Genomic DNA, 21,191 nt, shown 5'->3' with positions numbered 1-21,191 from the left:
AGTGGTACCTCGGGTTAAGTACTTAATTCGTTCCGGAGGTCTGTACTTAACCTGAAACTGTTCTTAACCTGAAGCACCAATTTAGCTAATGGGGCCTCCTGCTGCTGCCATGCCATCGGAGCACAATATCTGTTCTCATCCTTAAGCAAAGTTCTTAACCTGAAGCACTATTTCTGGGTTAGCAGAGTCTGTAACCTGAAGCGTATGTAACCTGAAGCGTATGTAACCCGAGGTACCACTGTACAAGGTGAAATGGAAAACAATGTCTGCTTACATCTTGCAGCCATTTGACAATCCAGGGCGCTGATTGCCTGGTAGCACTGGGGTCTACTATGGGGTCATGAGCTACAGATAATTATCCTTGTGGTTACAGATGCCACATGGCAAGCTTTTTAGCAGTGATAACCAGCGGTAGCAAGTGCCCATTGAAACTGACAGGGGGAAAGGTAAGAAGACCAGCAGGAGGTTAATCCAGAGCCAATGACTGGCAGAGCAGCTCTCTGAACTGGTTGTGAGAAAGAAGGCAGGAAGATGAAGGCTGCCTGAGGGCAGACTAAGGCTGCTGGGACAGTGCCCTCACTGGACAAGCCTCCACTGGCTACAACAGTGTTCCTAGCTGTCTTAATTCCACCCAGATGTTTATATTCATCTATATCCTCTTCTAGTCAGTGCTTAATTTATATAAAAAGAGAGAGTTAATCAGGCTCACGTTTTGCTAAGACATTGCAACCTCATCCCCTAGTTACAGACGAGTGAACTGTGGTTATCAGAGAATTCAGACCAAGGGGTGAGATAGTGGCTACAACACTGACACCAGCGAAGAGGTTGCAGCTCATTCTTTTCCGGAATTCCTCTGAAGTGTCGCATCATTTTACTGCTGAGGTCCCTCTAGTTCAGGAGAAGATAAGCCATGATCGCGCCTATACTATGTAGTAGTCTATAGCATGTCAGGAGATACACACACATTTTACGACTGTCAAAACGCAGCCCATGGTGGTTTTACAACCTCGTTCACTGCCTTGGCTGTTTGAAGTCAACCTCAGCTATGAGGAAATGAAATTCTGCCTGAACAGATTACGAAGTGAGGATACCTACAGAAGAATTTCTGGGAGCTGTGAATAGAGCAGCCTAGAGGGATACAGTCAAAGGACAAACTGCATTCTAGCAAGTAATCACTGTAGGTAATAACTGCTTTGGTGCATAGTTGTCAAAATATTACTCAAAGGAGGTAATAGCACCAGGCTAACAAAGCAACTCCTAACACCACTTCACAGTGCAGCCTTAATATAAAACTGTCAAATACAAGAGTGGTGGTGCAGCATAAGTGCATTTAAAAAGTTGTTTTATGCATTTTAACTTATCTCATTAATAAGATTTTACTGTAAGCTGGCATATAAATTTGATAGATAAATACAAGTGTGTGTGTGTGTGTGTGTGTGTGTGTACACACTTGAAAAGAATCCACCCCAGAAAGCAAAAATATCGCTCTAGTTAAACTCATATACTTATGGAATTTATTTACAACTAATATGATCTCTTTCACCCTTAAAGAAAAAAAAAAGGTACTACAGTGACTTGTTAATATGGCACACAAAACTTCTGTGGCAGGACAGAAGAGAGTCAGGCCTAAGTCTCTACACATTTCACACCCACCTCTGTTGGGACTGGGTGGGTAGGGTGCTAAAGACATTATTTCATCTGGCAAATTCTGCACCGTAACCACTTTCCTTCAAATGTCTTTTGGTCTGGGCTTGTTTTGGGTTTTTTGGTGGTGGTGGGGGGGGGGAGTTTTCCTTATAAAGCTACAACCCTGGAGGTCAATATTGATTTTGGGTACATTGGTTTCTCTGTAAACATCTTAATGTATCTAAATAAGCTTTGAAATAATCAAGCAGAATTTCTTCCTCTCTCTCTAAAAAAGAAAAAAAAACTATTAACTGAGTAACCCATAATAACAATGGCAAGCCACTGATTACTGTGGTTTACCCTGCCTGTACCACACAATGCTGCTTAGCCTTTGCCAGCTATTACTTTTTAAATATTGAAACATTTAGTTGAGTAACGTATTTATTTATTTATGTATCAAGAACTTGGTGGATGTAAAAGCATGATTTTGATTACACTGAGATAAACCACTGAGAGTAACTTTCCTTTTTACTGACTGACAAGTGGACTGTAAATGGAAAAAAAGGCTGGATAACCCTAAAGCATACCAGATTTCTGACACATGAAATCCTTGGCACCAAACTGAGAGGGCAAAAAGAGTCCTTTAGGACAGCTTTGGGTCTCCAGATGTTGTTGGACTACAACTCCAATCATCCCTGACTACTGGTCCTGTTAGCTAGGGATTATGGAAGTTGCAGTCCAACAATATCTAGGAACCAAAGGTTGAGAAAGGCTGCTCTAGAAGGTGACACCTTGTATGATTGGCTCAGTACTATATAGGCAACAGTAACAAAAATAGTTCTAATTGTAAAACATGTAAGTCTGCTTACTCTTCAGCTACGTAATAATAATAATAATAATAATAATAATAATAATAATAATAATAATAATAATAAATGTAATAATAAACTAATAACACACATTGCACCAGAAACACTCTTCTACACAAGACTATATTTGGAAAGAGATCCACAATATCCTGTGGTTATGAGAACAGGATTCCCTGTCCTGAATCTTAAATCTGTGGACCATTTCTGGATATTAGATTTCGTTGGTCACCTCTCATCATCCATGACCATTGGCCATGCTGGCTGCAGCTAATGGGGCTAACAACATATGGAGAGACAAAGGCTTCCCACTGCTGGCATAAAGGCTCTGGGTGAATGGCCAGAGGGGCTGCCACTACCCTCCACAACATCTGGTGTCTAGGGCAGCCAGCTCACTTTGCTTAATTGTTGAGCCAACCCTGAAGTAAGCTACTTCTCCAGCACAATGGTCTCTTAAAAAGGTGAGCATTCCCCAAGGACTTCCAAACTGTTTCAACTAAGTAAATGGGAAACATTTGGAGAGTGGCTATAGAAACATTAATTCTAGTTTTAGAAGATAATAGTAGAACTACAGCATTTGGTGTTGACTGTCATGAGCTGAACTGTCAAGAAAACCGCTATAATAAAGTACGATTTCCTTTGCTTTCCCCAAAACATTACCTCATCTCATGGGGTGGAAGTATGGGAAATATTTAGAGCAGATAGTTGTGCTCTAAGTGTGAGAACAGGAATATTTCCAAGCTTGAAGGAATCTAGCGCTGTCTTAGTAACTGGCAGGTATTCATGTGGCCTCCTTGTAGGGGGAAAATATCTCCTTAAAAAATAAAAAAGCAGGCTTTGAAGGACTATGTTAGGACACTTCAAGGATGAATGAATAAATATCCTTTGTATAGCTTTGCGTCTTGCTAATTAATAAAATAACAGTTTGCACATTCCTTAGTAAAATCAGGCAAAAATTATGACAGTGGTTTGTTTATTAAATTAGGTTGTTGGCAGGGATGGAAAAAATCTATAGTATGAGTTATAGCCTAAAAAGTTAAAGCTAAATAAATACAGATGTAAGTTATGTTTACATAATAAGAAACACTGCAGAGCTAAGAATTTTAGGTTAGAAAGTGCAAACTTGTGGACCTGATTCATTATGCATTTTCTGCATAACTTCATTTACTCACGTAAGTTGTTCCAGTAATTCTGAATGTATGCAAAGAAAAATGGTAGGGTGTGATGATATCACACTCAAATATTGAGGTGAGAGAATTTCTGTTGAGTACTGATTTATCTAATGATGGGAAAGCCCATTTTCACTTTGCAGCTTTTTCCATGGTATTTAGCTTCCTTGACCGTCCATGAAAACTGGATTAGATATCAGGCATGAGAAGACTTCACACACACACACACACACACACACACACACACACACACACACACTGAATGGGAATTGTGAGGAATCAGCACCCTAGACACATACCAAAATCTGGCTGAACCTTCCCCTGTGGCTTCACTAACACCACAATCCTATGCACGTTTTGTCAGAATGAAGCCAACTATATACAGTGGGGTTTACTCCAAGGTACACAGGATCACAGCCCACCTGTGTGAAGTTAGGAATGAGATAGTGAAGTAAGCCACACACAAGTAGGCAGATTCCGATATACCTTGTTTGTGCCCACTACCAGCTCTTATAATTACAGTTTACACACTCTATTTTATGACTAAGGTGGCAACAACTCACGGTGATTAATTAATTTGCAATGATTAATATATATAGCACGGATGAGGATGTTGAAGCACGTCCAGATGTTGACATGCTGCAACACCTGAAGGACCACAGTTTCCCCAGCCATCAAACATTGTATAGTTGCCTTTTAGTTTTTCGGTACTATTTTTAAATATCGTTTTTTTCATTGCTTATTTTATTTATTCTCAGCAGCCCAGGGAAGTTAGTTAACTACCAGCAACAGACATCCCTAGACCTTCAGTGACTGGAAGAACAACTTGCTCCCATAAGAGCCTGCATGTCTCATCATTTGAGCCTCTTGCTAGCATCCCACTTCTGTCAGAGACTAGGGCTTTTGTTTTGTTTTTAATGTGTGTGTGTTTTAAAAAAAAGGTTTATTATATATTTCAAAATGAAATAAAAAACCAAGAACAGTTGCAAACTGTTGCATTTGCGTTATTCATCCATACGAGCATTCAGGATATTATGAACGAAAGGAAAATACATTGTCACGCCATACATACAAATAGCATACAAGAATATACCCTAATCAAGGAGCTTTCTCCAAAGACCACCATGAGAATGTCGGGGAATCCTTGCCTGCTGCTCCTGTCTCATGTAAGATATAAACAGTTGCCATGCCATGCTAAAAATAGAGGGGCTTGTCCTTCCTTTAGCCATGTAGATTTGGCATGTTAGCTTTTCTGCCAGTGCCACTGACCAAACCCAAACACTTCAATTGTTAGGCCTTTTGTAGCATCTGGCATCTTCCAGGTGAGCCACTACAAGCAGAGACTAGATTTGCAGTCACTATGGACAGGTGGCCCAAGGCTCTGGATTGGCTTCCCAATAAAGAACATCTGCCACACCCACCCACGTCTTTTTCAAGGGACAGGTATAACATTTCTGTTTCAGAGCTCTTGAGGGAAGTGTGTGCAGGTGATGAGTACTGTATGTTTATTGACTTATGTGGTTTTGATACGCTGGTAAGAATTTATTGGCCATGTTTTGCATTTTTTTAAGGTCTTGCATTATGGATTGTTAGCTATGTTGGTTTCCTTTTAAGGAAGAATGACAGAACAGATGTGTTTCAAATAAATAAATAAATAAAATTTTATTTTCTCATTGCCAGAGAATCAGGGTGATAAATGGTCATTTGACCAAGGCTATGATGAAAGTCTGAATTTTTAGATTCAGTTTTAAATGAATATCCAGGTAGCTACAAGAAAGTACTCTATGTCCTAATCTGGCTCTCAGTTATAGGAGGGACGTGTAAATATATTAACATATGATTTTGTTCTGAAGATTGGTTTACTGAAACCTGACCTTGCCTCTTTTTTGAGTCTGGCAACATAATCCTCAAACGAATCAAGTGAGGGCTTCTGTGGATGTCTGGAAACAACCTAAGACTCTGTCCATGGGACAAAGAGGAGAAAACTAACCCATCTCTTAATCTTGCCCTAAATCACAGTATGTAAAATATAACACAAGGAAACCAATTTTGATTATGCCCCATTTTTTTATTTAAAAAAAGCAGACCATTTTGTTCGGTTCTGCTTCTTGAAACACAAGACCCGATTCATACAACCATGTGATCATTGCAACTGTCATGTGACAGCTACAATGTGCCACAGTAAGCGAATCAGTTATTTAAGAATTTGCAAAGAGTGCACCGGTCTCCCATGTGCCTCACAGCTGGGAAACTCCAAGAGCCTAAAGTGCTTCCTCTGCATCATAGAAGAGAACTGGGCTTTCTTGGGCATATAGAACACTCTGTGCACAATTTAATTCTCTACATATCCTGCCCATGGCCTTTTCAAATGCACTAACAATATCCATACATTTGATGGGAAGAGCTTGCCCACAGTAAGCATTTGAGCCAAAACTCAATGCATGAACTGATTTTGCTGGAATTACCCAAATGTTTAAAAACTATGCGCCAGTACTGAGCAAAGTACTCCTTGGGGTAAAAGAGAGAAGACACTGACCCTCTCATCCTATGATCTCGCTAGGACAGCCAGTAATGGAAGAAAAGGGGGGACCCCCCACACAACCCGAGAGACCCACGGTTAAAGAAGCAACGTCAACCAACAAAAAATGCCTACCATGTTCCAGATAAGAAGGCGTACCTTCCGAAGGATCAAGCCTTCGAGCCCTCCGACCATGTTTGGAGTTGTTGTGCACAAACATGTTATCCGACACTGCCAAGACATGACCATCCACATTGACTGTTGTAGATACCACAACCTGTGAGTGGGACAACAATATAAGGAAACACTTTAATACAATTTAAAATGAGATGAGCGCAGAGTATAATAAACCCAGAATCTTAAATAACAGCTGGGAGCTGCAGAAAATTGCACAGCTATTTCACATAATAACTAGTGCTTAGACTGTACGACTCTAACAAGAGGTGCTATTGATGAGTGGGTCTTTGGCATCATAGGCTTTTGATGTCGCTTTAAGTCAAATTGCACAGCTTGTAGCTGTATGGCGAAATGTACACTGTTAACCATCATTCTAACAAGAGCACTTTATTAACTTTTTTTTTTAAGAGCTGACTGAATTTTACCCTACACCATTCTTCAGCATATATGCCAGAAGAGATAAAGCTGCTGTCATTGCAAATGAAAATGTATTTTAAAAAAGAAAAGCAAGTGTGGTCTGCAAAAGTTGGGATGAGAGCAACTGTATTCATTATGCTGTTACAGTTGTAGCTGCCAGGGGTGTTTCCACTCCAAAATTCTCCAGAACAGGGTATGTGTGTCAAAGGCATTTCAGAGCTGAAATGAATAGTGCTTTTCAAATCCAAGTAAACCTTTTCCTTAGCAAATAATCAAGTTTGAATTCACACACTTGGCAAACTTTGACTTGTCTCAATTCACTTAAACAACTAAAAATGGAGATACCACGTTGCTGTAATGTGCAGGGCACATGGGACTATGTCACAGATTCTAGTGAATTCAAAAGGATGGCTTGCAAGCACACAGCAGCTCAACTGACATATTTCTCAACAAATTTAAAAACATGTTTCCAGTTTTCATCAGAACCTATTAAACAATGCAAGTAAGTGAGATTCTTTATGGAGACTCATTATGAAGGTTCAGTCTCTTATCAAAATGACCTCAGCTTACCCAATAAGAAGTTCAGATAAAGAATGCTACGTTCTAATGAGATGACTACCGCTGCAAGGGATTGCTGAGATTTTGGTTAGTGATGACGACAAAATTTGTTGCCTGGGATGCTGATTTCTATCCTTGGTTGTACCTGAGCTCTGGTGACATCTTGTATATTAAGGTAAAACTGGACCATTTTGCCTTTGCTGAAACCTAAAAGTATGGGGAAGCCTCATGGTCAGCCCCAGGATGTGCTAGCATTAGGCTCTGAAGGACAGCATAGTGCCCTTCAATATGAGAGCGCCTCTTCTTTGATAATGATACACTGCACATCAGCAGCAGCTCCAGGATTAATTTCTTGAGCTTGGTTGCCCTGATCACCTCTTAGCCCATATTAATCACCCATACAAACAAAATGGCAATGTCCCTCTCTCCGCTACCGCTTACCAAGTATTCTACCCAAGAACATGTGCTGCCTTCCAGAACTTTGGCTAAAACAATAAGAAGAAATGACCTACACTTCTCCTTATATTAAACAAGGAAGGGGGATTAAAAATTGAAACCCACTGAGATATGTTTATTCATGCGACCTCTTACAACCAAATATAATAATTGTCTGTTAATTGCAGTTTCAGCTCCCACCTCATGCTTCAACATGTGAAACAGCAATCAGCCGGCTCCTGTTTAATCCACCTATTATGTTGACTAATTAACTTTGCTCGACAGTTTATTTCTTCCTCCATTATCAGGCCCTGTCAGCCGCAAGCACACTGCCGCAAAGGGGGACCTCGGCCCCTTTGATTGATCACCGATAGATTGACATGCAGATTAATTTAATTAGAATCACCTCACTTGAGAAATGAAAGACAATGGCAAGGGGGCTAATAGATCTGCTCTTATAATGAGGCAACCCTCCAGAGCCAAGGCAGAGGATTTCTGATTTATTTTGCTGAATTCCCCAGTCGTTCCAAAAGGCTCTTGCTTTAATTGTTCTTGGTATTGAGAGGCTTTAGCCTCTGAAGAGGTGAAATGCTTTACAAGGATTGGCAAACATTGCTTCAACTCTCCAAGGAAGCTGCTACCCTCTCAAAGTTGCCTGAGCAGGGAGATTTGCTTGCAAAGAATTGCCTTACATTGCTTGAACTGGGTAGAAAGGGGAAGGCAATCGAAACAAAACTCTCCAAATAACACTTTATTAACTCTAATAAAATTCTTAAAAAACATGTTTTGTCAGATCTTGACCTACAACATTGCTTAGTCGAGCAGTTCCAGCAAAGCAATCCCTCCCCACCCCCCATCAAACTTAATAAGGCCTTTAAGATTGTGAACATAAAATGATTTGTGCCCAAAAATAGTCTGCCGGAATCTTGTTAGCTCATTTCACAGTGTGGTTTAAAAAGGAAAAACCCATTGGGTTAAAACAGGGTCAAAATTATTTGACAAGTTTTGGGAACTTGAATTCTGAAGGAAAAGCCCTAGACACGTGAGAAGGACTTTTGATATTCCTATGTTATATTCCATTTCACTGTTTAAGTCAGTTTCAATCTTCCCTACAACCACAATCCATAGAAACAGTTTTCCAGTGTGAGAAAAGTCTACATGGGCAAGATTACATGCATACTCCAAAAGGGCATTTGTCCATAACTTGTTTTGCATAACAATAGCTGGTGAACATTTAATGGTGTGTGTATAATACTGAATTGCTTTAATAGGGTAGCTTTAAATGATAGCTCCTACATAATGTATCACATGCCCATTGTTGGCACCTGTCGGTCTTGGGAAACAATGGAGGAGTGTACCTTTTGGGGGTGAAGTAAAATTGTTTGAAGGTTACAGTGCTTGCTGTGGCCATAGAGACCAATATGGGAGAGACATGTTTTGCTGCAGCTGGGGCAGATGAAGGCGTCAGGTTGTGCTGCTGCAGAAGTAGGCACTGCGGTTGCCTACAAGGAATTCCCAAACGGTGGGGTTGATGATACTTGCCTTCATGTCATGTTTGCAGACATCTTTGGTCTGCCAATGGGCTGAATGCCTGAAACCAGTTCCCCATAGTGCACATCCTTGGGGATCCTGCCATCTTCCATTCTGTGGACATGACCAAGCCAGCGCAGACAACGCTGAGACAGGAATGCGAACATAGTGGGGATGGGGGCTTGGGAGAGGGCATCTTTGTTTGAAAGAAGTGGTGTCCAACATCTTCCTGACACAGCACATATGGAAGGTGTGAAGGCATTGCTCCTAATGGCTGCAAGTTGCTCACAACTGTCATGGACTGGTTGGATGCAGAGGAGTGGGAGGGGGGCACCAGTTGGAGAACCAACAAGGGAACCCTCAGCAGAAGGCGGCTCAGAGCCAGGGGACTGGTGGTGGGATGATGATGATGATGAGTGGTCAGAGGGAAGCAGACTGGGATGAGGTGTCTGAAGCTGAAGAGGTAACAGGGTTTAGTGACTGGGAAGAGTCTGTAGCATAGAGCAGTCAAGAATCTGAGGCAGAAGCAGAGTGTGGTCAAGAAGCAGAGTGGAGGTAGGCAACTGAAAAAGCAGGGAATCTCCCGCTCCTGCTCCAGCTTCCCTTCTGCCCAGTCTCCCAGAACACATAGAGAAATGAAGAGGGTAGAGGAAAGAGAGACAAGGCGAAGGAGCCTTTGGCTGCTGGGGAAGGAACTGGGGGGGGAGCCTTAAAGAGCAATGGGAAGATGGGCATCTTCAGTCTTTGCAACTGCCTCAATGGGGCAAGACCTGCTGGAAAGAGCTGCTGTGATCACTAGGCCTGCACCGTTTTAGTTTCTTTGAATAAAGAGTTAACTTCACTGACACTGGATGTTTTATTGCTGACCTGCCTCTGACTCCGGCTTCTGATAATGACTCACTTCCATAAAGCAGGCTGCTCAGCACATGGCAGTCCTTTCTAACCTTTTCTCCCCACCTCTATTCCATGCCTTACAAGTGCAAAAAGGAAGGTAGGGGTGGGGAAAATGTGTTATTTCATTTGTTACCAAGCAATCCTTATCCCTGACCCTGTTGCTGGAAGGGGTTAGGATGAGGCAGAGGTGTCCCTCCAATGGGCTCTGCCAGCAACAGAGCTGCACTACCACAAAGGCTACGGCTGCATGCTCTGAAAGCACAAGAACAGCCATTGTAAATCTCCAAAGCAGGGAAACAGAGGTGGAGCAGGAGCAGAACTGGGCCAACACTAGATTGGCTGTCTCCAAAGCTGACCTGTTTCCCATTGAGGGACCCAATTTGGCCATCTAAACTGCATCAGCCTGGAGCTGGCACAGGAAAAAAGTTACACAACTGCTTTCTCCTAATACTCTAGCCGACATGAGTGGCAGGGCTTCAGATGCAGTGGTGCATCCACTGATTCATTACATCCCAATGGCCTAAATCAGAGCTTCAAATTGCTCTGCCCAGCTCACTTATGTGCTCATGGAGACTATTTTGAGAACTAACCAAACAGAAATGAAGTGCTTTGCTTCAGAGAGCCCAGTTTCTCATGTAGCAATCCAGTGATCCCTTTTACCAATACCAGGGAGAGCGAAGAAGTCACTTTCATTCCCACAGACAGAGGCCAGCAACATTTCCAGCTAGCTGAAGCAAGAACAGCAACATGTACATATTGCTACGCTGCCATAATCCCCACAGCACTGTGAGATTCCAGGGGTTCCAGGCGCTTATCCAGGGTTTGGAAATGAAGCACAGTGGAGACTGTGGTGTCTTTATAATATATACTGTATAGTTTATTTCCACATATATACAACCTGAGCCTAGGATGGGGGAGCTCTCAAGATTACACTCCAAGAGGGCCCTGTTTCTCACAAGGCTGCCACCTTGGATTCAAACTGCCAGCCCACACTGCTGTGACCCTCCCGTTCTGCAGCCTGCAAGCTGCTTGCCAAATGCAACTATTTCTCCTCTTGCTTATATCAGGCAAACTGCAATCCTGAAACTCTACTAATGGCCTTTGTTCTTCTACCCAACTCGGACCTCAGGGAGGGGCTTCACCCATTTCCCAGCTGGCACGGTCTTAGCTTTGCTGATGGCTTTCTTAATAGGTCTTCACCTTCTGCTCTTTTGATGGCCCATCTCTCCAGGCGATTGCGTCATCAGTGAGCCAGCCTGGCTTATATTTTAACAAGCTAAATTCAACGTCCGGCACTGGGGCTGGGGTTCCAGATATTAGAAGGGGAGACCAGGCACCCTAAAATTTTGTAACAATACTTTTAATAACAGCTGCCAAGTTAGAATGTGACGCCTAGGAAAGCACTTAGCCAACTTTTCTTTTTAAAAAAATTATAGACGTATCAAGCAGAAACACCAAGAAAAACATATAACTGTGTACCAAAAAAAGGTCCATAAACTACAACAACTGTGCTAGCCAAATATTATTCTCATTGTAGGTCAACTTTTTGCATATTGAGCTGGAAGTATCCCTTCCTTCCAATACTGAGCTATACAGAATCCTATTCCCCACATCTTTATAGTAGAAGCCCGCATAAGGAACTTATTGCAAGGACCATGGCAACCAGGAAGTAGTCACATGCTGTTATGAGGATAGGTAGTGATTTCCTGTCCTAGTGCCTTTATCTTTCTTGACACATAGAATCAAAGAATTGTAGAGTTGGAAGGGATCCTGAAGGTCATCTAGTCCAACCCCCTGCAATGCAGGAATCTCAAGTAAAGTATCCATGACAGATGCCCATCCAGCCTCTGCTAAAGAGTCAAGCACAGGGACGCAGGTGGTGCTGTGGCCTAAACCACTGAGCCTCTTGGGCTTGCTGATCGTAAGGTCAGCACTGAATCCCTATGATGGGGTAAGTTCGCATTGCTCTGTCCCACCTCCTGCTAACCTAGCAGTTTGAAAGCATGCCAGTACAAGTAGATAAATAGGTACCGCTGTGGCAGGAAGGTAAACGGCATTTCCATGCACTCTGGCTTCCGTCACAGTGTTCCGTTGTGCCAGAAGCGGTTTAGTCATGCTGGCCACACAACCCAGAAAGCTGTCTGTGGACAAACGCCGGCTCCCTCGACCTGAAGTGAGATGAGCGCTGCACCCCATAGTTGCCTTTGACTGGACTTAACCATCCAGGGGTCCTTTACCTTTTACCTTACTTTAAATAGTCAAGCTAAAGACACAAGCTTAAAGAATCTCACAGACTATGACACTGTCCTACTGCTGTCCCAGAGCATAGGGCTATTAGAGAGGAATACCCTCAGGACATTTTCTCCAGTGTCTAGCCTACCTTTTATTTTTATTACTAAAATTACTAACTTTATTCATAGATCTCAGGGAGGTTCACAACACAAAATTACAACATAAAATATACAATAAAATTAAGAACAAAAACAAGCCAATAATCCCCCCTCCCATAACATCAGATGTCCATCGGCCAAAGGCCTGGTTGAAGCACAGCGTTTTCGCCTGGCACCTACCTCAGGGATGGAGGCCACAGCAAGCTACAGGATTTCTCAGATGGGGAAAACTTCCACTGAAAAAAGCAAACACAAAAAGGCAGCTTCAAGGATTGTTAAGTTCCCAGCACATTTTGAGTATGGCTTCATCAAAGGAAAATTATCATTTTTGCTCCTTCGTAAGAAAAACTGCTCCATAAAAGCTACATGCTACCACTGCTTTAAGAAGGCTGATTAAGGAACAAATATGAGCATTTTGCCCCCGATAAAAGACATACTCAAAATGCATTGAGAATTCACCAAACTTTCAGCTGTCCTTTTATATTTCCTTTTTCCCCCTGTGGATTTTTAAAGCCACTTTCAATAACCCTTCTTCTTGTTAAGACCTTAACCACCTGAAAATGGTATCTAAATACAAAGTATAAGAGACAGAAAAAAAGGAACAGAAAAGTGTGTTTTGGGGACCCAAGTCCAAGAAAGGTTTTAAAAACATAACCACTTAAGAAATATTTTGTTTAAAAGAAATAAAATACAATGTCAAACAATTCTATGACAAGGGCCCCGGACCTTCAGTGCAAACTATTTTGTTCATAGGAGCGCATGAACAGTGAGCAACTTTAGTTACCAGCGTAATCTCACTGAGATCAGTTACTTAACTTTCCCTGCCCACAACATCCGCAACATCAGGCACTCAACCTAAGCCATTCATCTTTAAAATATGTTTTGAATTGCAGTAACAGACTGTTGCTACCTAGTTCCCTTGAATAGAATTTGATTTACTACAAAGATGCCATGCTGGGGGTGGGCTGGGCTCTTTTGGAGTCATTAAGAGAAAATACTATAAAAGGAATCCCCTAGAGAAACTGTTTCTAGGGTCAGGAAATGTGAAAAAAATAAAAGTGGTTAAGTGGTGGTCTACTTTAAGAAGTGATTATTCACAGTGCACCTGTAGGAAAAGAAGAAACTCTCTACTGATTCTTTTTAGAGAGACAGACAGAGAGAGGGAGAGAATTCAAAAGTTTGATTACTATAAAGGGAAAAGAAATATTTGGCCTACGTGTTATTTAAATATTAATGTCCTCTGCCTAAGCAAAAAGTAATATCTAATATGCACTGAATACTTTCCAAACAGCCTTCACAAGTTTATGGCTAAAATCCACAAATCCATTTACTTTAGAATAATCTTACTATAGTCAACAGGACTTCTCGGGAGCAAGTGTGTTCCAAATATGGTTTGCGTGTATTTCTTGAAAAGGAAACAATTTATTTTATTTTTTTAATGAGTGGGATGCGTTTCAATCAAAGCACATGCAAAACTAATTTGTAAAGGAAACAACTTTTGTTTCAGCTTTTAAAAAAATGAGAGCAGGAGGTGTAGAGCAGGCAGTGAAGCAACTTTGAAAAAACAACAACAGGCCAACACATGAGGGGGGAAGCATATTGCAGTTTAAAAATTGATTAATGAGGTGCTGACAAACTCATATAAACACGGGGACAGGCAGGCCTGCCAAATCTCAAACCTATCGAAATGTTGTGAAGAAAATGCAGTTTTTAATTTGGGACAGGCAAACATAGAGGGGAGGAAAATTGGCTTTAGCATCAGATCTTCATAGATTGTTAGTTTTCAAATGTATGTGCAGCACTGCAGGTTAGCAGACTGCTAATAAAAATATCAGATTGTGTGTGGGGGGGGGGGTGTTAGTTAAATTTGTGTATCCTAAATTTACTGTTATTTGCATTCCTCTGTGTACATCCTTCTTTTGCATTATTAAATAGCTCAGTTGCAAATGTTCTGGAAGCTAAAAAATCTTCTGGAAATGAAAACTAGAGGTTAAGAAATCAATCTGTTTATCTGAGTTGGTTAACGGAGCCTATTTATTTGTTAGGGTGCACCACCCAATATTTCAAGATTAGGAATCACATTACTCCTCATTTTTAACCACAGCCCATTAGGTTTCACTAGCCAATTAGTTTATGCACATTCCTGGTATTTTCAGTAATCTCCATTTTTACTGGAAGCAAATTTATACTTTTGTTTACACTTCTAAACACTGTGTGGAAGAGGCTGGAATAACTTTTGGGCAGACTACTCCTCGCAGTACACATCTATTATTATTTTGACTCAAGTCCCAGCTTTAGCAGGATATTAAAGGCCCAGCCTAAATTTAGGTAGAGGCTTTGAGACTACTAACATGCAGTCTCCTCTTGCTGTTCTTTAAAATTAGATATATAAAAAGCCATTTGCGTATCTTGTGAAGCAGTGAAACAGCAACAACGCTACTCAAATCAGAGGAATAGAAGTATCTGAGGCTCTCTCTGGGTTTGGATGTACCATTCAGGAAAATCCACCTTTTGTTTCTCAGAACTAACATACAGGCACAAGCTTGTGGAGGAAGGAGGCAGTTCTGCAATGCAACAGCAGAAGCTGGCTGTGCACAGTGCTGACTGGCTGGTGCCTGTGCAGTAATGAACCTCCCCCCCCCCCCAACTTTGAAACTCTATCAAAATTGGCCATTGTTTTTAAAAAGAGTCTTCAGTCATTTTTAGAAGATGTTCAGAAAACTGAGCTCATTGTGAACCAGCCCATTAGTACTTTTAATTACACACTTCAGCATACTCTTAGAAATTTACAGAAAACACAGGCGCCTGTTTTTCCAGCAATCTCATTCCTGTATTGTCAGTTGTCTGCCTGACTGATAGGCAAAATTCTAACCATACATTTGCCAATAATGAATTGTAGCAAACCCAGAGAAGGAGCAAACCAATAATCTTTTCAGTTGTCATTTTGTGATGATGCAACAGGTACTTCCCCCCAGTAACGACATAATTCACCCAGTAATTTATTCCTGAGAATCCAAGGTGTTGTTTTAAAATTTTTAGCACGATATCACCAACAGTAGTGCAGTTATTTCCTGTGTGAACAGACACAGTGCTATGGTCTCACCTACTTTGGATGGAGTGGTTTTTGATAGGGTTGATGACCTCAGCTGCCTCCATTACCTGGCTAGCAACACTATGCAACCCCACCTTTCTTCATTATCTCTCCAAAGTTATATTGGTCCCCAATTAACAACTTAAGATGGGCTACATACCTGTCTCCCGGTAGGCCCAGGATGTAATACATCATCCTGCTGTATGACAGAGGATATATGCCATCTAATTCCATTTGGCACCCTGGTTCTTTCTACTTCCTCACCTCTGCAACCAACTCTTTAATTAGAACTGCTGAGTTATGCTGGAGTTTACTTGAAAGGAGCTGTTTGCTAGATGGAAGACAGGAGGAACTTGATGCGTCACAAAAAGGAAGCCATGACATAGCCAGGTGGGAGCAGCTAATCCCATGCAAGGAGCCTCCAATACGAAAAGAAGCGCCTACCCTATTACATTGGTTGTATTTGGTGTGAGATGTAGGAGGGACTCTGTGGGACACTGTGAGGGACTTCAGCAAGCTTATCCTCCCCGCCCAAACTCATTTTTTTCCAGGTGCACTTCTTGCTAGACCAAAATAAATATACAGCATCAACAGGCATCCTTATTTTGTTTGCTGTAATGTTCAAGCAACAAGTCCAAAGACTTGGGGTGGGACCAACGATTAAACTGAACCATTATTCATAAAAATAGGAATGCTCTGTCACTTAATGCATTTCTGCACACTTTACCGCCACGCTGAATATTAAAGTATGAGGAGTGATTTGCTCTGCCGAAAGTGATTAATTTCTTTAAAATGCGAAGGTCACGCTAATTGACATGACCTGTGTAATTAAGCAGTCTCTGTTTACACACGGAAAGCTCGACTGCTGTGAGGCTGGGCTTGCCTGACAGAATGTCTTTACGAGTCAAGAGATCAACAACCCCTCTTATGTCCTACCTAGTCACCTACACAAGCTCCTGATTGCTCTTCTGACAGAACATGCAAGAGCATTACCATATGAAAATCAGCTCACATCTTGGGGGAGTTGCAAACTGGCAGCACGTAGGTAAGCACAAACTGTTGCTTTGACAGACTGCGGTCCTGGCTGTTCACGCTAGATTGCCCTGTTTGCGAGAGCATGTCTGACTGGAGGATATTCTTACAGAATAACCGATGTTTAATAAATACGAGGCAACAGTGGCAGAGACGGAAGGGAAACAGATGGAAGGCCCTTAAGAATGCTGTGTAGAAATCTGCAAATTCCATGTGGAAATAGCAGAAATTATATGGCCTGGAAAACAAAAGCTAGTCAAACAAAACTGTTCCGCTTCCAGGTAACATGACATTAACTGTGAGGGAAATACAAACCTGCGGTCATAAATATGGCCTTCACTTTATTTATTTATTGCACATTCCTCCAAGGAGCTCAGGAAAGTGTAGGATCTTACCCACTGAGGTAAGTTAGTCTAGCCCTAGATATTCGAGTCTGCACTGAAGTTCAACACTGCATCCACTACAAAAACTGCTGGACCACCAGGTCTTCTCCTCAATGCTCCTACTCTAAGCATGCAGCAGTGCAGGGTGGGTCAGGAGATGCTGCTTATCAGGCAGTAAGACAGACCACCATGGGGCTTTGCTGGAGCAATTATCTTATCAGTCGCTCCCTGTTCTACTGCTGACTCTGCCTGCTGGTCCTCTGGGACTCTTCTGGAAGACCCAACAATTCTCCCTCATCCTGGAGCCAATCCCCATGCCAGAAGTTGGGAACTCTGGAACAGGTCAGAAATGATCAACTGCTGCAACAACATATCTTTCTCATCTACCCTCACACACCTGAGTATGTCCCAGCTATTGGGACCAGAGTGTTCCCAACACTATTTGCTTTACTTGTTTTTGTTTTTGCAAACTGCCTTGAAATCATTGATATAAGGTGGCATATAAAGGTTTTAAATTAATAAACAGAAAAATATGCAGAGGGTAAAGCATGTTGTGCAGATGCCCGATTATCGTCTTCCAAAGAAACTACTCTATTCTGAACATAAAAATGGAAAGTGTAACACTGGTGGTCAGCAAAAGAGGTTGGAAGACTGTCTCAAGGCAAATTTTTAAAAATGGAGTATAAGCACCAACAATAGGGAAACACTTGCCTGCGAGTGCTCCAATTGGAGAACAGCTTTTACCAAAGGTGTCATGAGCTCTGAAGACACTCAAATTCAGAACACAAGGTAGAAACGTGCAATCCACACCGCGATCAACTCCCACCCAGAAACCAATGTTGCCACTATGGAAGGACTTGGCCCCCACAGTCACTTACGGACTCATCGTTAAAACCGTGTTTATGGAAGAAAATCTTACTTGGCTACGAGTGATCACCAAGGAAGAAGGACTACTCTATCCAACCTATGGGCAGTTAGGAAATGACCTATGAATAGTTTCCTAATGACTCTCTTTCATATTACAGAAATTGAATATGGGTAAAAGCTTAGCAAAGATTTTGTTCCAACCATACGCTGTAAGAGTTCTATCAAGCATTTTTTCCAACTTAGCTTCAAATTAAGTCCAGAGTGGTAATTAACGGAACAATTGACAATAAATTTTGGATAATAGTCCTTTAAGAATTTAATGGTTATTTACTAGCTTTTCAAAGTCAGTTAAAGCTGTTCTGAATGTTCCATCTTTTACTCCATGTTTAAGTAATCTCTAAACTGAAAATATTGAAACAATTGGGCTTTTTTTCGCTATTTACATTTTTCTTAATTATATGGCACACTGATAGTCAAAAAGTGCATAATTAACAGGGCTGTCCTATGCATGTTTACACAAAAGTGAGACCCACTGTGTTCAGTGAGGCTTTCTACTTGTGTGTTTAGAATTATAAACCTTATGTAAGCCCCATTTAACTATGTGAGATGCACTTTTGAGTAGGTATGCATAGGGTGCTTATTAGCCTAATAATTCCATTATCTCATATGGAAGATCTAAATATTAAAAATAAGGGAAATCAACACAAATACACAAACACTTATGGCTTAAAATAATCCTAGCCAGTGCTTTTTTCTTTTAAAAAATGTTTAGGGGTACTCTCATTTTCCTACTTATATTGAAATACTGCCCCTCAATGAGGCCAAACTTAGATTCACAAAATGTTTAAGGGTATGCATACCCCTGCGTCCCCCCAGTAAAAAAGCACTGATTCTAGCCTACTCCTGCATTTCTAACGCTGAAGGTATAAAATCCACATCTTGCTACTATCTAGTTCTCTGTTTTAATGTAGCATATTTCCCATATATTTTATGACCTAGCAGTATAGAAATACCTTTCCCCATTCAAAGGGTGAACCAAAGCGACTCACAGAAAATACATCAAAATACAATGCCAAGAACAACGATAAAATGCAAAACGTAACTTTCCGAAAGAACTATGTAATCATTTTACATAGGTTGACAATCTTCCCAGCCCACATCATTTAAACATTATTTATCTTAAGGGGGGGGGAGTGACACTGACCTGAAATCTTCGCATGTCTCGAGGGTTTCCTGCATTTTTTAGGCAGTTCTGGTTACATTTAAGAAAAAATTTCAAGAAGAACCTGTTGGAAAAAGGATATCGTGTTGAGTATACCAGTTGTTGACAAGTTGCCTCAATATACCCCTTGCTCACCCAGCAAACAATTTATATAAAATTGTCTGTCCACATGTACCACATGGATAAAGACGGTCTTCTCACAGTTCTAACACACCAGACCAATGAGCCAAAAAAATAGGCATAAACTTAACACAAAATTATTCCACCAAAAAGCAAAGTCATTATCTGTCTTCTAAAACATGCCGCTTGAAACTTTCATCACACAACAAGGGTACAGAGGAGAAAATGAAGCCGCCATTTCCATGGAGTCTGACGGCTGGCAGTCACAACTACAGAATTCCGGAAATGATCATATTTCCCTACTACTTGAAACAGTTATGCATTTGGGGACGACAAATTGGCATATTTTTCACTGTCACAATTCTGGCTCCCACATACTATAATTTACAGAATTCCAAAATGTGTTTATGATGAAAAACATTTGTGCATGTAATACTGTACAGGGAGTGCGTGTGATTTCAGCTAAGGCATTAAACACTAAATGTTCTCTCAAGGTAATCTTGCAGCTTCATTGCTTCTCTCACCTGTGGCCCTGCATCTTGGGTTGCAAAACTGCTGCTTCTACCATCATTATGCATTTTACTTAATAGAAAAATGGCCCTAGTAATGATACTAGTGTTGTTAGTATTATTCAATCGTAATATCCTTTCAGTGCATTTTAAAAGTATGAGGAATATGGAGATGAGATGGCAGTCACTGGCAATAACAATGAAAGATGTCAACTTCCAGGCTTTAACAACTCCTAAGCACTAAATCCTAAACCCCCAACTCCTATCAGAATTTCTGCCTCCCATTTTGTCTCCTTACTAGTTATTCTGGCTTTATAAACTGTTTTCCTCCCCTCTGTGGTATGAAGAAGTTGATGTTGTTCTTGGTTTACTTGTTTTTTCTTGTCGTATGTCTTAGGGGAGATGTTCTCACCCCTGCACTGAAACTATCTGAAAACAGACTGGTAGGCAGCTGCAACACACCCGCACAAGTGGGGGGGGGGGAGACACACACAAAAGTCAGAAAGTACTGTCACTAGAACAATAGCTGTGTTGATCTGTTGTATTTCTTCTTCTTTTTTAAAGCCTCTGTATATTTGAGAGTAACCTCATCAAACCCAGTAGGCTCCACTTCTGGGGACACATGCAAAAATTGGGTATTCTAACATGTGGCAGCCATTGTGAAAATTGAAGCCGGTGACCTATATTTATTTTAGTTATTCCAGTATACTTCTGTCTCTGGCTCTGCCTATAGTCATCACTAGCTCCACCCACTCTCACCCTGCCATGACCTGTGATGGAATGAGCCCACAGCAGAAACAAGATTGTTCACTCACCCTACCTCCATACTACAGTAATGAATGGAAATTAATACACAACAGGAAAACATACTTAAATAAATGGGGGAGATACCATTATATAGATGCAGTTGGGTGGTCTTTGATGCCTTAAATAGGCATTCTTACTATGGACGCTTGTCAAACAAAAGAAAAAATGTGCTAGCTAGGATGAAGTCCTCTTTCACTAAATTTGCCAGCAATTAGAGCGGTCAACTTATTAAAGGTTGTAGTCAATCAGCAGCCTTGCATTTAACTAATAAATCAATTGATTCACCATTTAAAAAATATTTCAGTATCTCAGTACAGGTTACATTCTAAGGGTCATTAATGAAGTTTTTCCCAAACTAGCAGAAAATTATAAAGCATATCAAAAATATTTCAACAGATCTACTAAGTGTTGCTTGTTTGTATTTATTGTTGTTGTTGTTGTTTCACACACACACACACACACAGTGGTACCTCCGGTTGCGGATGGGATCCGTTCCGGAGCTCCGGCCGGATCCCGAGGTTTCCACAACTGGAGGGACCGCTTCTGCGCATGCACAAGCGGCGAAACACTTCCGGGTTTG

General features: G+C 41.3%; 1 protein-coding gene across 8 annotated transcripts in view; it reads right to left on the bottom strand.

Moving 5' to 3' along the window:
* EBF1 (EBF transcription factor 1) overlaps window positions 1-21,191 on the bottom strand; it is a 369,352-nt gene that overhangs the window by 107,948 nt on the left and 240,213 nt on the right. For 4 of the 8 annotated variants that reach the window (XM_081184946.1, XM_081184950.1, XM_081184947.1 and 1 more), the window contains exons 7-8: window positions 19,158-19,239; window positions 6,315-6,456 (exon numbers count right to left, since the gene is read on the bottom strand). In XM_081184946.1, coding sequence (XP_081041072.1) covers window positions 6,315-6,456; window positions 19,158-19,239 — 224 coding nt within the window. The remainder of the gene's footprint in view (window positions 1-6,314; window positions 6,457-19,157; window positions 19,240-21,191) is intronic. The other 4 variants (XM_081184948.1, XM_081184952.1, XM_081184949.1 and 1 more) reach the window with 1 other exon arrangement.

Source organism: Podarcis bocagei, assembly GCF_964188305.1.
Source record: "Podarcis bocagei genome assembly, chromosome: 2".
Lineage (NCBI taxonomy): Eukaryota > Metazoa > Chordata > Lepidosauria > Squamata > Lacertidae > Podarcis > Podarcis bocagei.
The sequence above is the reverse complement of the archived record's forward strand: the minus strand, read 5'-3'. Positions and strand labels throughout refer to the sequence as shown.